The sequence below is a fragment of the Pipra filicauda genome, unplaced genomic scaffold (genome assembly GCF_003945595.2).
Source record: "Pipra filicauda isolate LSUMZ 115617 unplaced genomic scaffold, ASM394559v2 scaffold415_size613988_pilon, whole genome shotgun sequence".
Taxonomy (NCBI): domain Eukaryota; kingdom Metazoa; phylum Chordata; class Aves; order Passeriformes; family Pipridae; genus Pipra; species Pipra filicauda.
In genome coordinates, this window is record NW_024104549.1 from 163,252 (window position 1) to 180,441 (window position 17,190).

At 50.2% G+C, this 17,190-nt stretch overlaps 1 protein-coding gene across 1 annotated transcript in view; it reads right to left on the reverse strand.

Moving 5' to 3' along the window:
• The window catches only part of JPH3 (junctophilin 3), a 54,733-nt gene extending 50,008 nt beyond the window's left edge, over positions 1–4,725 (reverse strand). The window contains exon 1 of the mRNA XM_027737891.2: positions 4,022–4,725. Within this exon, the coding sequence (XP_027593692.1) occupies positions 4,022–4,403 (382 nt within the window). The 5' untranslated portion in view covers positions 4,404–4,725. The remainder of the gene's footprint in view (positions 1–4,021) is intronic.
• Between the last annotated feature and the right edge of the window lie 12,465 nt (positions 4,726–17,190).

Here is a 17,190-nt window from a genome sequence, read left to right on the forward strand (position 1 = left end):
TCAACTATCCCAAAGCCATTTGGTTGGTAGCTCCTGGTGCACCTGCTAAGAGAGGTGTCACTGGTGCCACTGCAGGGGTGGGAAAGTGGGACATGGAGCCACCACGGCTCCTGCCCGGGCGAGACAGGCTGGGAGGGACCCACCCAGTAGCTCCCACTGCTCCCCTTCCCTCTCCCCAGCGCAGGAAAATTTCCCAGCCCGGGCCAAGAAAACCCACTTGCCTACTCAGGCGGCGCTAACAATGCAAACACTAATTATATTTCCCTCACCTATCAAAGGGATGATTCACTGAGGTGAGTGGGCACAGAGCATTACACAAGATGAACACCACGGTGCGACCACCCGGCCCTTTCGGGGTAGCCCTCCCGAGGAACAAGGATTTGGGGAGCATGTGAGATTCGGATTGGGAGAGGGGTGGCAGCAGGGCTGCTGGGCACCGAGCACCTGGAAGGGGGCTGGTCCCCTCCCCCAAGCCCCTGTCCAGTCTTGGATCCCAGCTGCTCCTCTGGGAAGAGGTGGAGGGAAGATAAAAACAGCGTTGGCAGGGATGGAAAGGGCAAAATGCTGATTTGGGGCTTCTTCCTTCATCCACCCCCACAACCATGGTTTCAGCAGCTAAACCCAAACCCAACACAGAGCCCAAGGATTCCCATGGGAAGCCTGTAGCTACAACTCCAACTGTCCCCAGGGTGAAATTACTGAGCATTCCCAAAGTGTCCGAGGAGGTACAGAAAGTACCAACTGAGACATCTCCAGATCTCCAGACCTGCTCGAAAGAGGGTCTCCAACCCTCTGCCCCTGAGAGGTTCCACCAGAGCTACTGGGAGCAGCTCCAGCTCACATCTGATCCAGGTTGATCCAGGTAGATGCAGCCCCTTCCACCTGAAGAAAGGGAGTAATCCTGCTCCCACTCTGGAGCTGGGATGAATCAGACCCAGCAAACGAGCGGTGCAACTCCAGCATCCAACTGAAGCAATCCTCGGGAGCCTGGTTTATGTAATATCAGGGTGCTTCTGGAGGGGGCAGAAGGTGGCAGGGATTTTTTGGCAAAAAGATAAGGACATGTCAGCAGTGTTGTGGTTTGGGGAGGTCCGAGGGGGTGAGCGTGTACAGGGAACAACAGGACAGTGCCGCAGGTGCGGGGCCGTGGGTCAGGCGTGCCGGGGAGATTTGGCAAAGCGTGGGCTTCTGGGAGAGCAGCAGGGCTCTGTTTGCTTACGTGGGCTCTGCAATAGGTCTGTGTTGATGGACATGAATCCACACAGCTCAGGGAACACGGTTTGCATTCCCCTGGCGTGTGCAGGGGTCAGGGAGCGCTGGGGGCTGACCACGTGTGTGTGGGAAGGGGAGCGGGGGGCGAGGCGGCGGCGTGGTGTGGGGAGGAGAGGCGTGTGTGTGCCCAGCGTGTGGCGTGGGAGGTGTGAGAGCTGCAAGCTGTGCCTGGGGGAAGCGCTGCCTGGGGGTGTGTGGGGCAGTGCGAGCACCCGGCAGGGCAGGGGACGGCGCCCAGGGGACGGGGGGTGACAACGCAGCCCAGGCCACTGCGTGCCATCCCCTCCACCCAACACATCAACACGTGCCCATCAAAAATATTGCTCCCCAAGATAGCGCTGGAGGTGTTCCCTTACCCACTGTTGTGCGAGGGAATGGTAAAATTGGAGTGAATCCATGGATTCTGGGGCATCTCGCTTCCCGAGCCTCGCTGCGCATTTGGGGACCCAGCCCCTCAGCCATGGCTGAGGAGCTAAAAAAAAATAATGTGCAAGGGATGAATATTTATCTGTGGGTGGCAAGTGACAGATGCTGGGGCGAGGATTCTTGGATACTTCAGTTTGATGGAGGTAATAACTTGAAGAGATTAATGAGAAACATCCTTCCCAACAGTTGCCTCCTTGGTGCCACCCAGCACTGCTCCCGCACTCAGCGGCCTCTGGGACCCAAACACACAAAGTTCAGCAAGGTTTGGCGCTCAAAAGGCTGGAGATACCCAACTTTGGTGTTTTCTAGCCAGAATGGAGCCAGGCAACCAGGAAAGGGATATGGCTTCTCGGTGCTTGGAGTTGAGTCGGTGGAAGTGACATTCCAGCTGGGTTCTGGCCCAACTGGGATGAGGGAACCTGGTGTGGAAGAGCCTGCTGGGGTGTCCACAGGTCCCATTGCTTTGCATTTCCCCAGCACAGCATCCCTTCCTCCTCAGAGGGTTTGAGAGTCCCATGAGGACCATTTTGCCACAGACACCGTGCCCTTTCCCCACACTGATCCTCTTCCCTCCTCCTGAAATCACAAACACATGATATCGGTCCCCAAACACCGGGAAGGCGGGCTGGCTGGACAAGATGGAAGAAAAAGCTCTTTCCTTCTGGTAGGTTCTCAGAAAACACTGAAATTGCTGCTTAGCCACCCTAGTGTGGGATGCTCCCCATGTTCCTCCCTAAAAACACTACCCTGTAGAGGATGGGGAGCGCAGCAGGGTAGGGGAACGTGCATGGCCGAGGACAGGGCCAGCCCTGCAACACCCAGCCCTCAGAGACCTGTAGTTTGTCCAGACTTCTGTTTGTCCTCCCACAAACCTCCCAGGCAAGGGCTGGGTGCCAGGAGGAGACAGCACCCACGTTGGGAGCACGCAGAACCCCCCCCACATCCCCTCCTGACCGCCTTGAACGTGGGAGACTGCAATTATTCCCTGCTCAAGCTTTATCCTCGACTGAAGGACTGCTGGGATTTATTGATGGCTTCCAAACACACACCCGCTAGATTCCAGATCAGACCCCAGCATCATTCCATGCAGCTGAAACAAAAGGTTGCAGCTCTATTTTCCTTTAGGACAAAGCCACCAGCACAAAATTATCATTAAAAATCCGGAGACGGTTGCGCCTCTCCCTTCTAGAGCATGAAAAAGCAGCTGCAGGTGAGGTTTAACCTCTCCTCCCTGTACAACCACAAGGCAGCAAACTGGGTTTTCCAGAGAAAGGTCTTGCAGCACCTTTCAGGAAGGGCTGTGATGGAGCTCACCGAGACTGCAATTTCCTCAAAGTAGCCGTATGGAAAACCAAAACATCTTAAAAATAATCGATGAGCCTGCTTTGGATGGCCACGGTTCCCAGGAAAACAAGGGGGCAGTGGTGCCGGATGCCTCTGGCTGCCGGCAGGTAGGCCTGCCTTGGATTATGGAGGCAATTCCGATGGAAGTAGCCACAAACCATGAGAGAGGATGATACAGCCACTTACAGCACAGCACCAGCTGTTTCTCCCAGTTCAGCCTTAAAGCTTGTTAGTCCAGCAATTTTTTGGGGTTTGATCACTCCAATTGGGTTTTCTTGTTTTTTATCTAATCCCAGTTTCCCCTCAGCATCTCGTTAAGCCGTGTTGACGGCAGAGAATAGCTCTGGTGATCCCTCTGAGCCCCTACGCTAAGCATTAAGCCGTAAACTAGGAATGTAAGACTCTTGTCTGAATTAAAGTCTTTTCCCTGGTATTATTAAGTGTGGGGCTGCCTTTGGAGGGGCTGGGGGATGTGCAAACACCCAAGGCCCCTCGTTGGAAGCAGTGGCAGCACTAGAGCTACCCCCATCTGCCCTGGATCCCCCAGACACAGTTTGCCTCCATCCTTCCCCGCGTTGCATCCATGCAAATCCTACAGGTTCCAGTGGTGCAGTCAGAACTGCCATGTGCAACTTGGGTTGTCTCCCCATGGCTTGGCCCACCCCATTCTCTGACCCCTCTGGGCCAGAGCTGGGCATCCCTCCACCAGCACAGCCAATTCCCCTCCCCAAAAACTAGGTTGAGGACAGGAAGGGGGGAGGACCTGGTGCCCAGAGACCCGCTGGACATATGGGGCTACCTGTGGCAAAGAGCTGGGCTGGTGCCACGCTGGGCTGGTTCCTCGTTTCCTGCGGGGTGGGAGCATCCCTCGCTCCAAGCCAGCAGGTTGCAAACTCACAGACTCCAACCTAAACCCAGGGTCCCTGTTTGGAGGTCTGTACCCCATCACCACCCCAGGAAGGGATCAATGGACACCTACCTCCATCCGAGTAGGTCTCTGTCCCGTAGCCATCCTGTAATCCATTGCTCCAGGTGCCTTCGTACTTGGCCCCGTTTCCAGTGCATTCTCGGACCCCGTACCGTCCCTTAAATCCATGGGTCCACTCTCCTTTGTACACCCACTTCCCTTTGCTCTCCATGCCAATGCCATGGCGCTTGCCCTGCGCCCAGGTGCCCTGGTAAGTGTTGCCACTGGGCCAAGTGTAGACCCCCAGCACCTCAAAGCCGTGACTCCAGGAGCCCGAATATTCACCTTGACCCTTCGGGCCGGTACAGATTCCATGGCCATGAGCCTTTCCGTCCTCCCAGCCTCCACAGTACGACCCTCCATCGTCAAAATTAAACCTTCCCCCACTGGACATGCATGTAATTCGGTTTGCAAATCTCCCAAAAGGTGAAAAAAAAAAATAGGAAGAAATGAAGAAAATAAAACACGAACGATGACTTGGGGAAAAAAATATAAACAAAAATAAAAAAATTAAACCAAATCAAACTCAATCGAAATCATGCACCAGATCCAGGGAGCTGCTTAAGCCAGTTTCTTGTGATTATTCATTCTCTGGGAGTATGTTGAGGATCAGTTCTCTCTTCCCCTGCTGTGGAAACAGGATCATTAAAAAAAAAAAAAAAATAGCAGCAAGAACAGCAGCAGCTATTGGGTTTTGGTGCAAACGACTCCACCTAAAAACCATCCAAGGCAGGGAACGGGGGTGGGGGAAAAGGAGGAAAGAAAAAGAAAAAAAAAAGAGGCCAATGCCAAGAGAAGAGATAAAAAAAAAAAAAAAAAAAGGGAAAAAAGCGAGCGCTGGGCAGCCCCGGAGGGGGGGATGCTCAGAGCCCCCACGGAGCCCCCCGCCGCCGGCCGGGCTGGCTGGGGCGCAGGGCCGGGGGCAGCGGCGGGCGCGGCGGCATCGCGGGGCTCGGCAGCGGCAGCAGCAGCAGCAGCAATGCGGTGCCTCCTCCGCCGCCCTCCCGCACGGCTCCCCGGCCGCTCCCGCACCGCGCACGCCCCGCGCCCCGCACACCCTCCCCCGGCCGCCTCCCCCGCGCCGCTCCCCCGCCGCAAACCTCACTCCCGGGGGGACCCGCTCGCCGCGCCCGGCGGATCCCGCATCCCGGCCGGAGGATGCTCGCGGCGAGGCTGGATGCCGGGGCGAGGGGCTGCGGGGTTGCAAAGGGGCCTCGGCTCGCCCCGCGGCCTCCCCCCACCGCTCCTTCCCGGCTCCCTACGGGGATAAATCCCGCTTATTAATGAGCAGGATCCTGGGCTTTCTGCTCTGCCTCAGCTCCCGGCGCCGGGCTCAGAGTGGATTTAAAGAGACAGGAACTGCGTCGCCTTCGCCTCCCACCCCAGCAGGGCCCTAGCCCCCCGCAGACTCGCGGGATGCTCCTGGATTTTTTTTTTTTATCCCTTCGTCTCTCCCCCGCCCCTCTCCCGCCTCTCTCCCGCTGCTCCTCGGGTGCGACGAGGGGCCGACATCCCCCGCCGGAGCCGGGGGGCCCCGTTGGCAGGTGGGTGGGCGGGTGGACACCGGGAAAGGGCCAAACGCCTCGTTCCGCCACCGCCAGGTCTCCGGGCAGACTCTGCTCCGAGCCGGGTCCGGCACACCGCAACTGCAACACGGATTATTTATTCATGAAAAGGCCGTGCTGTCGCTCCGGGGGGGATGGCAGCGCTCGGGATTTATGGCAGCGGTCTGGGCTCTATCCCCATCCAGCGGGGCTGCGGCGCACCTTGGTCCCCTCCCTCCAACACAGCATCCCTACGGGGTCCTCCCAGTCCACCGGGAGGCCCTCACCGGTCTGGTCTGCAGATATTTATTTTTTTTCCCTGGGATCGCCGGAGATGTGGAATCCTCCCCAGGCAGTGGCGTTTCGCGGGGTCCTGGTCCGGTGGTGCATCTCCTCGGCTCTAAACGTGCCCAATATTTGCAGCATCGGGGTGTCTGTGCAGGTCCCTGTGCCTGACACACCTCTCTGTTTGTGTTAATACACCCCTGTATTAGTACACAAATATTAAAGGGGGAGCTCTGTTTGAGAATAATTAAAAAGATGCTCACAAGTGCTTATAAAGCAAAATCTGGGTGATGTATGAAACCACAGCTCTTCCCAAAAATCACACACCGGCTCGGATTTGCATCCTGCCATCTCCAGTGGCAGATGCATCCTGCATCCTCCAGTGTTACTGGAGCGCTTGTTTTGAGCCAAGACTTGGATTCCAGACCCAGATTGGTCAGGACTCCAAGACAAAAAATAAACCATACAATGGAAACCCACGGGATTTAGGCTGTGCATCCCCCCTGGAAGGGCTTGTTGTGCTCAGTCCCTGCCACGTTGCCCACCCAGGAGGAAGTTTCAGGCTGTGTCTTCCCACTCAGTTGTTTTTTTTCTCTATCGATGCATGTTCTTGTCCATCCATGGAAACACATCACCACCCTCCTCTGGAAGAAAACCTTCCTCTCTCTTGGAGCTGGAGGGAAAAGATGCAACCAGAGTGGGTGGAAATTTTCCCACTGAAGCATTTTTTTCCAGTTGAAAATGGTTTTTCAAACTACGCTGAGTCCTTTGTGAATGGCAGGAGCTGTACTCATTATACATTGTGGGGTTGTTGTTGTTTTCTTCCCTAAAAATCCTGCACTTCAGGTACTGCATTTTTTGACAACAGCAAACTCCCATTTTTTTTTTTTCATGGAGGGAGAATTTGGGTGGAAACCCCCAAACTTTCCAAGAAAAACACTATAACTGAAGTTGCTTAAATGCATATAAAAATTTTGGCAGGGAAAAAAAGAAATTCCAGTCCCCTTCTGTTGCTTTCTCAGTAGTTTTAGACAGTTACAGTCATTTTACATGGTAGTTAGCCCACTAATTATTGGCCAGCTATTCCTTTGGGGGGATTTCATGGGATGTAGGGATCAGAGGCAAACAGCTGTGCAAGCACCAAGGTGTGGTACCCCTCTGACCAACATGGGATGCTGCTCCTCATAAAACAAGTGTTTAAAATAACACCATGTTTAATAGTACCTGGTGAAAAAGAAATTCCTAATAATCTGCTTGGGAAGGGGAGAATGGGATCTATTAGTGACAAGCGTTATCAGGATGGTGCATGGCTTTAAAATGAATGTTATTTTGGAAACAGCACCTTTGTGTCTGATGAATGGGCAGGTCCCACACTAAAAATGAAGCCACGTGTTACATCTTCTGTTCATGACCTGATTTAGGTTTTGTGGTGTCTCCATAGGTTCTAGTGGTGTCCAGTGGCTGGAGTGGAGGGTTTGCTCAGAAAGGGCCATTTTGGTTCTTAAAGGGTTTAAGATGGGCTTCAGGAGGCTCCAAAAATTGCTAAAAGCCATCTTGGAAGCCAAACAAAGCAGATTGGAAGTGTCCAAGGCCAGGTTGGACGGCTCTTGGAGCAACCTGGGCTGGTGGAAGGTGTCCCTGCCCATGGCAGTGGAACGAATGAACTTTAAAGTCCCTTCCAACCCAAACCATTCCATGATTCCACGACTCTATGATTGTGGGAACACCAGATGAAGGGGCTGGATGGACAATTACAGATGCCAGGGTGATCATGGAGTGGTGGCCAACCACGACACAGCCACGTTGGTGTCCCCGAGTCTATCCCCAAATAAACTTTATTTTCCCTGACTTTATCCAAAGGTCAGGATTTAGTTTAAAATAAAAACTCATGCCCCAGTCAGCTGCAATTTTTGCTGCCCTGGGGAGTCCTTTCCAGACCAGTTCATATTTCCTTGGTGCTGCTGATGTGCAGGAGGTTGAGAGGAAATTCCAGATTAGATTTCACACCCTGAATGCCAGCAGGTTTTTCCCTGTGGAAGATGCTCCTGCCACTGGTGAGTGCCAAGTTTACTTCCAGTTATGCTGCCATGTCGGGTCTTTAACTGGGCTGCTGGATTTCTCCAGTACATTTGCCTAATTCCAGAGACTTTTCCCCAAAAGGTACAGGCAGCGTTAGATAGGGCTGACAAATTGTTTCTTTAAATACCTGATGCAGATGTGGATGAGGGGATGAGTGAGACGAAGTTTGGGATAAAAGAATAATGATGAAAAAATACAATGAAAAGCAAATCAGCTTATGATAAGTCACTGAGTGTGGATGGGGGAAGAAAAAATAGGATTGGGCAGAGGGAGTGATGCAAAATACAGAGAATAAAATTAGTTCCTGCCTGTTCCTGGTGTGTCTTTCAGAAGAAAAAACTGGTGGAAAGGCACAGATTTCCAGTCCCATCCCACCTGGTGTGCAGAATCCCAGCTGAACAGGAGCCCAGCCCAAGGAGCAGCTCAGGGAGGGATGGGGATGCAGGGAAGGATTGGGATGAAGGCAGGCAACTGGTTTTGATGTACCAAATGGTTCAGAAAGACAAGTGCAGGGCATTGGGGAGACCCGGCCTTCACAGAAATCCTGCTGGGAAGTTTGGCTGTGCTTAAGAAGCAAAAATACCTGCCACAGAGCAAGGGATTAGCTGGAGGAATCCACACTGCTGCTGCATCCTCAGCATGAGAGCAGCAGGATGTATCTCCAAAAGCCCAGCTGCCCAGAAACACATTTCCAGCATCCCAGGAAGGCAGGCAGCTTTTTTTGAGGGGGAATTTGATCCTGTGAAGCACAAAAGAGGAGGGGGAGAGGAGGAGGAGGGATGGCGTGGTGGCCTCCCTGAGCCTGGCTGTGAGGGGACATTTGAAGACGTCTTGGTGGGCCACCATCCATGGGGGAGGATGTTTTTGGCACTGGCAACAATGCTTTGCAGGTCCTCCCAAACTGCCAGCAGCTCCTGGGGATGCCCAAGTGATGCTGAAGGGGAAGCACATCCAAGTGGTCTTAAAAACATTACCCCTGTTTCCCAGGGAAAGAAGGGGGAAAGGCAGCTAAGTGTGGAATTCAATACCAGGTTGTTCAGGTGGTGTAGGGAGGTTTGTGTTTTCCAAGGGTGAGGCCATCCATGGTGGGGTTGTAGAGCTCCAAAGGGAGTAAAGGGAAAAGCTCCTGGGGATACCATGGCCAGCCAAGCCAGGAACGTGTCAGGCTGGTAAAGGAAAGGAGGAGGAATGATGGCACCTGTCCACACTTGCTCCAAAAAACATACAGTTAGGAAATGACAGAATGCAAAGAAAAGTAAATGCAGCAACAAAAAGCACTGGAACAAGGTGGAATTGCTGAATAGAATCCTAGAATCCTAGAGTGGTTTGGGTTGGAAGGGACCTGAAAGATCACCCAGTTCCACCCCCTGTCATGGGCAGGGACACCTTCCACTAGACCAAGTTGCTCCAAGTCCCATCCAGCCTGGCCTTGGACACCTCCAGGGACAAGGTGGCCACTGCTTCTCTGGGCAACCTGTGCCAGGGCCTCACCACCCTCACAGGGAAGAATTTCTTCCTACTATCCAATCTACATGCTGTCCTTCAGTGGGAAGCCATTCCTCCCTTATCCTGTCACTCCATTCTCTTGCAAAAAGTCCCTCTCCATACACCTCTAAGATCCAAGAGTCCAACCATTAAATACACACCACAGTTCCACTCCAAATGCTGTGGGGTGACAGAGATTTTTCCTGACTGGAATACTGCAGCCCTATGTTTATAACCACTCTCTCCATTTGATTTCCACTCATGCTTGGAGGTCTTGATCTGCCAGTCCTGACTGGCATCCCACTGGGACTGGTTTGGGAGCAGATTATCTCCTTCTCCCAAGATCTGTCTGGTTCTGAGTCATTAGCAACATGGAAATAAATGATCCAGAGGGTTTCTGGATCAATATCCCAGGAAATAAAGCATAAGGCAAGAAGGGTCTGCAGCAGACTGCCACTCAGCAGCAGGGACTCGACACACTCTGCTTCTTTAAGCAGCCACATCCATAATATCTAATAAAAACCTTGGGATCACTGGGGAATGCAGAGTGAGCGATGGATGCTGGAGGTCCTGAGCTGCCAGTATTAAAATATCCTCAGAATTTCAGGGGGAAATAAAAAAGATAATTTCCTAATGCAAAAAAATATTGCCTCCAACATGAGGGAATTCCACATTCATCCTCACTCTGGAGATGAAGATGGATTTCTTACTGTGCTAGGCACAGGCCATCATGGATTGATTGCATTTGTTATGTGCAAATGAAGTAAAGCTCAAAGCAGTAATATATATATAAATAAATATAAATATATATATTTACTTGCCACTTTAAAAGGTCTTGTTTCCTGTATCAGAAAATAATTACGAGTCAGATCAATTTGGAGAAGGACTTAAAATGAAAAATGTGTTGAAAAGGGAGAAGCCTTTCAGAATATTTTACCCAAAAAGCAGCAACACAGACAGAAATCTTTGTTAAAATAACCAACACTACTTGGAAAGGAAGTGAAAGAGACGCCAAAACTAACACACAAAATATAAACACACAAAAAGAAGAAAACGGAAACTGGTTGTAATTAATAGACTGGAGAAGTTGGAGAAATTAAAGGCAGAAGGATATTTTCCAAGATTTTCAAGAAAAGGAGCTTTGCATTAGCAGGAGGGTGATACTACCCAGAAATTGAAGATTTATCAATAACACAGAAAAGGCAGAAATGCTCAGCGAGGGTTTTGTCCTGGTATTTGGTGGGAAAAAAGACATTCTAATGAAATACTTTCCAGGAGTGCCCAGGAGCATCCAGCTGATGGAGCTCAGTATTTTTAAACCAGCAGATCCGAATAACTTGTGAGAGTTGTAAAGGAGGTGGCCAAGGAGCTGTCTGGATAGTTAATGGTGGGTTTCAATAGGTCTTGGAACAGCCATTGGAAGTCCTGGAGGACTGTGAAAAAGCCAGCGCCGCACCCACACTCCAAGGAGTGACCAGGACACCGCTGATTTGAAGTGTTTAAGGATGGAAAGGATCTTAGACAATTAATGGAACCACAAGCACTGAACTGGATGATTAAAAGAGGGTGGTGTGATGCCAAAAAATGGTAATTAAATAGGGTGGTGCAATGGGTGGCAAACAGGAGTTTGAGGGATACAGGCAGTGGGGAGCACCCCGCCTTTCGTCGATGGGATGATGATGGTGTGAGGCAGAGATAATCATGCCAATGGAATGTCCTCAGCCTTCCACACAGCCCTTGGCTTGGTCCCTGCCTTGGATTGATCAGGAAAAATTACAAAATCAACAGAGCTTGCATTAAAAAGATTAAAACTGCATAACTGAGAGGGCTCAAAATACAGCTGTACACAGGGAGTGAGCGGTGAGCAAGTGCATGTCCATAGTGGGGATAGGACAAGGGGGAATGGTTTTGAACCAAAAGAGGAGAGATTTAGACTGGATATTAGGAAGAAATTCTTCCCTGTGAGGGTGGTGAGGCCCTGGCACAGGCTGCCCAGAGAAGCTGTGGCTGCCCCGTCCCTGGAAGTGTCCAAGAGGGTGGACAGGGCTCAGAGCAACCTGGTCTAGTGGAGGTGTCCCTGTCCATGGCAGGGGGTTGGAACTAGAAGATATTTAAGGTCCCTTCCAACCCAAACCATTCTGGAATTGGGTTGGACAACCCAATCTGTGACTGAGGTGGTCTGAATATCCTGTCTGTGGCACCAGCATGGAGGTAAATGCAGGGGTTCAGAGCAATCTGGAATGAAGGAAGAGGAGAGTTTTATTCTCTATCACCAGCTCAGAGCTCTGCACAATGAGACTCTCTAAGAAACACATCTCTGGCAGCAGGGGAAGGAGTCAGGGGCTGCTGTAGGATCCTACAGCAGCTGGAGGGATGAGAAGCCCTCTGGGATGGGATCAAGCTTGATATAAATGTTTTTAAACAAACAGGCACCTCCCTCCCTTTTTGAGGATTGCTCACCTTCCGTGTCTCTCCTGGATTAAGCAGGTGCTGCAGCCACCACAAAGCACAACCACCGGAGTATTCCTGAGGTCTCACAGCATTAGATCTAAATATGCAGCTTTGGAAACTGGAATGATTTTCATTTTTGTTTCCTGCTCATTCCTTCCCCCAGTTAATTGAATTCCAGGAGTGTACCATCACCTGATGTTGTCCCCAAGTTTTCTCTTCTCTACTTGATCTCTAGCTAAATTACCCCCAAAACCAATTAAAGAGCAGAATGATATGGCAGCAGCAGGACTGCTGCTGATCTTCCTGTAGATTGTAACTTATGAAAGTGATTGAAATGGTGGGAAATTACATTCCTTGGAAGAGGTCAGCCTTCGAGTTGTAAGTAGCATTTTTCTTTTTTAATATGTGGCTGCTTCAATGCTCATAATCTCACAGGTCAACAAAAGCCAAGACCTGGGTTAACCAGAAAGAGAAACTCCTACGTGTCCTTGGGTTTAATGCGGGTTTGTGAAGAGCTGAGGAGAAAAGGATGAAATGCTTGGCATTGTGCAGAAACCCTCAGAGGGGAAATGGGTTTGCAGAGAGAGGAAGGACAGGGCTGGCTAATGGGCATGTTACAGGCATGTGTACAATAAATTACCTTGATTGTCTTCTCTGTGCTGGGCATGGGCTGAGTGCATTTAGTGGTCACTGACTGTATCGCATTAACCTGCTGCATACAGGACGTGTCTGTTTATCCTGCCAATTACTGCAAATCTAATCAGCTTTAGCCGGGTAAAAATAGAGCCAGTTTCCATGTGGAAATCAAGAGGCACAAAAACAGCAGCAAAGAAGCTGATCCTGATCAACTGAGCACATGGGAGGGAAGACTCGCAGTGCTGGGAGCCTGAAATGTGTTATGATGCTTTTTTCCTTGTGGGCAGGTGGATCTTTTCCCCCAGGCCTGGATTTTTCCCAGCACCCATCAGGCAGCCTGGAGGAAGGAGCTGGGGAGTGTGGGAACCACAGGGAGGCAGAGAGCTCCTCCAAGCATGGATATTCCATGAGCTTTCAGGAGTGAAGGAATAGGGCTGGAATCAGCTGGAAGGGACAAACAAGGGGAAGCTGACGCAGAGGGGGCAGGGGTGTACACGAGGTGTTTTGCAGTAAAGGCAAAGAAAGATGAGCAGGTAATTCAGGTCATTTGGCTTTTGGGCTGGGGGAAAACACATATTGCTGCAGGTTTAGATAATCTGGTAAATGGATCACAGAATAGAATTCCAGAATGGTTTGGGTTGGAAGGGACCTAAAGACCATCCGGTCCCACCCCCTGCCATGTGCAGGGACACCTTCCACTAGACCAGGTTGCTCCAAGCCCTGTCCAACCTGGCCTTGGACACTTCCAGGGATGGGGCAGCCACAGCTTTTCTGGGCAACCTGTGCCAGGGACTCATTACCCTCACAAGGAAGAATTCCTTCCGAATATCCAATCTAAACCTAGTCTCTTTCAAAAAAGCCATTTCATGGTGATGGATGGATAGCAATGAATGATGATCAGATTTGAGTTCCTGTGTGTTGTGGAACATACCCAGCAAGAGTATCCAGTAAAATCATCCTGCAATTCCATGTAAATGCCAACAAAGGAAGTATCATACAGAGAGAAAAGGAGCACTGCATGGCTCTGCAGGTGGTAGCATCTCATCCTCCTTCCCTCCTCCATCCCTCTGTGATGTTTGCTGAAGGACAGAGGTAGTTTTTGCCTATTGTGATCTTGGAAACTGAAAAATAAAACCAAAGGAAAACAATGTGATTTACCCCCAGGATGTCTCATTTGCCCTTTTATTCTACTGGATCACTCTACAATAAATGTGTGTTGAGCTTTCTGTTCATGATAAACCCCAGATCCTTCTCAAGCAAGACATAGCCTGCCCATCTCATCCCAGGTGGCAAATCCCCTTATTTGAAGTGACTTGGCTTCCCTAGCCGCCCACATCTCCCTGTATTTTGCACCTTGATCACCTTTCCCATCACTCTCGTGGAGGTCTGGGATACCCCTTGGCAGGGCAGAAAACCCAGGGTGACCAATTTTCCAGAGCTGAAAGATGCCTGTAAATAAACCCGAGGTAGCCAATATTAACCAAACAAAACACAGCCTTTATTTCAAGCCTCTGAATTTTCTGTCTGAGACCGAGGAGCGGGAACGGTGCCGATAATTAAGGGACATCTGTCACCCCGTGTGCTCCTGCTGGGTTTGTCAGGAAATGCAGCTGACATAATGTGAGGAGAAGAAACCTGCTTTGGAGGATGGCTTGGCATGCTGGGATGCTGGATTCCACCTCCATCACTGCCACGGGCAAAGCTGCTCCTCCTGACGATGGGAAGGGCTGGAGAGGGTGATGTGGGGTTCATCCTGCCCACCTGGGAAGGGTCACATCCCAAACCTTTGCCAAACCTGGTAGCAAAAGCCATGTCTGCTCCCTCTGTCCCACCTCAATCTTCAGACGAGTTTTAACCTGCATGAGATTTAAAAAAATAAGCAACACAGAGGGTATTTTTTGCTTTGGGGGCATTTGGGGGATTGTTTTTTTCTGGCTTTTCTTAACAGCTACAGAAAGTCACTTTGTTTTTAATTCTGAAAATTCTCACAACCCAGAGAAGTTGAAGTTCTGGCTGCCCCATCCCTGGAAGTGTTCAAGGCCAAGTTGGATGGGGCTTGGAGCAAGCTGGGATAGTGGAAGGTGTCTCTGCCCATGGTAGCGACACGGGATGAGCTTTAAGGTCCCTTCCAACCCACACCATTCCATGATTCTGTGATTCATAAAAACTCCAACTCCAGGACTGTAGAAGTTGAGGGTTGTAAGCATTAGCCAAAATGGCGCTTTTTTTTCTCCTCAAGCTCCCAGTGGGCCAAATCCTAATATCTGACATCACCAATGCCAGAGGTGGCACAGAAAGGCAGCACTGCTGCTGTCACCCAGCCACGGTCAGAAAGAAACACTCACTCCCTCTGGTCTAACCCTTCGGAAAAGGTGCTGCTCTGAACCTTGGGATTTGTTCTTGATGGAAGATATAAGGCTCAACCAAGTATTCTGGCATCTGATTAGAAAGAAGGGATCAGGCTCTCAGTTTAATGGAGATGCTGATGTATGAATTCCTATGTGAATAATGAATGTTTGGAAATGCTTTGAGCCCTGTAAATGGGAAGGACAGTGAATTTCCCTCTGTTCAGAAAGTCAGTGGCAGAAGTTCCCAGAATTGTTTGGACTGTAGTAATAGAGATTTATAATTCATACCAAAGAAGAAATGCCTCTCAGTGAAGCGAGAAGAAACAGCGATGTAAAAAAATTGACATTACTCACATTCTTTTCTTACAAAATACTGTCACACATGGGTGTACAAGCACCCTTTTTTCTGGGCAGATAAATAGCTATGGAAGGATTTATTCCATATTTGATGTAGGTTTTCAAAAAAGGTTTCTTTCTTACAGCCTGTTTTGTAGGGATTTAAACAGATGCACTCTGCAGTCTGGAATAGCATGTCTGGGCTGTCTAAACACGTGAAGTTCCTTTGCTTCCCAAAAGCCAGAGTAGAAAGTCACCCTACACATTTCATGTGTCGCGTTTAAAGAAAAAAAAAAAAAGCAAAGCACAAAACAAACCTCCAGAAAACTCAAAGCCAGATTCACAGGGTTTCAAGATCTGCTTAAGGAATCAGCAAGCAGGATTCAGGAGTAGTTAATAACAGACTGTATTACACGGTACCTATTAACATGGGATAATCCAGCAGGAAAAGAAAGGGCGAGGGATAAAGGAACGTCGCCCCGGAACAGCGAGACTTTCAGAAATCAAGCCCCGAGAATTCTAAACCAGATTAACTGAGCTGTCACTGTCAGAGACACCATGGGCACAGAGCAGGGGAGCAGCAGGGATGGGCAACACGAGGGTGTTGGAATTTCCACGGTGATGGAATGCACACCTTGGTTCTGCCGAAACGCAGGAGCCCAGGAGCACATGGTGCTGATAAATCCCAGCCAGGAACTCTTCTGAAGAGGGGGAATATCTGGATTTGGACTGAAACTCCGCTGCTCATCCCAGACACGGTGGGATGAATGGAGCTCCCAAAAAGGAGCAGAGCTGGAAGCTCCCTTCCCTGTCCTCCATCTCATTCACTTCTTATTCAGCTTCATTCCCAGCCAAGAATACAATCTCCCTTGGGCTTCCACCTCCTACAAATGCTCTTCTTCTCACAAACACCCCAAGCTCCTCCTTCACCCTCTGCTCATATTCACCAGCATTCCTTGAGCTTTCCCTCCAAACTTCCTTCATGGTTACCAGGATTTTCAAAACCCTGTGAATTTTGGATGGTTAATTCTGGAGATCTCAGGCTGAAAGTGTGTGCCAAATGAAGACCTGATTCAATTTGTCATTTACCTTGAATGCCCCAGGCCCTGCCATCTTCATCAGGAAACTGGAGAGCATACAGGGGTCTGAATTTTTAAAGTAACGGGCCCAAGTCAAACTCTGGAGTGAAAAGCTTCCAAGTTATTTGTTGGAAGTGAAAATTTGGAAGAAACTGGCTTTCTGTCTGCATGCAGGCACCCAACTGATTAGCAGAGCTGCTGAGCACTCAGATTTGGACTTCAGTTCTGGATTTATTGATCCTAAATGCTTACACACAGCTCTGGAGTGCTGCAGAGCAGCCTCTGCTCCTACTGACGTGCTGGCAGCACTCAGCCCCAATAGGATCCATCCCTAAATCACTGTACAAACCTCCAAAATCACCCCAGCCTGCTTTCCCTGCTGGGCAGAGGGTGGTAAAGGGCTTTGTCCCAAAAAGGGGAAATAACATCCTGGGAAAAACCAGAACCATCTGAAATGAAATCCTGGCCCAGCTGAAGTCAATGAAGGTTTGAACTGGGCTGGGATCTTGCTCTGTCTGCAACAGGCATCTGTTCCAGTGTCCCAAAAAAACCTCTTTAAACAAGAGCAGGCTGCCCATGGTTCTCATCAGTCTCAAGTATTTCCTATGTTTATTTTCTTGGCCAAGCCCCAGGTTTGCCAGTTGCTGCACTGTACACTCTGCTGGCCTGCATTCCCTCCCAGGGAGTCAGATGTCGTTTCTTCCCTTCCTATCCCAAACTGCTGAGCTGGGCTTCTCCAAGCCATGAATCCCACCCCAGCCTCCTCCACAAATACCTCTGGTTTATATTTACTCCACAAAATGTTTCAGGGTCGCTTTGGGAAGAAAGACACTCCAGCAATGTAAGATGACCCCATCCGTCGGTGGCTCTTCCCACGAGGATGTGCCTGCACTGGGATCCTGCTATTCCTATCCCATGAAATCAGAGTGCTACAGATC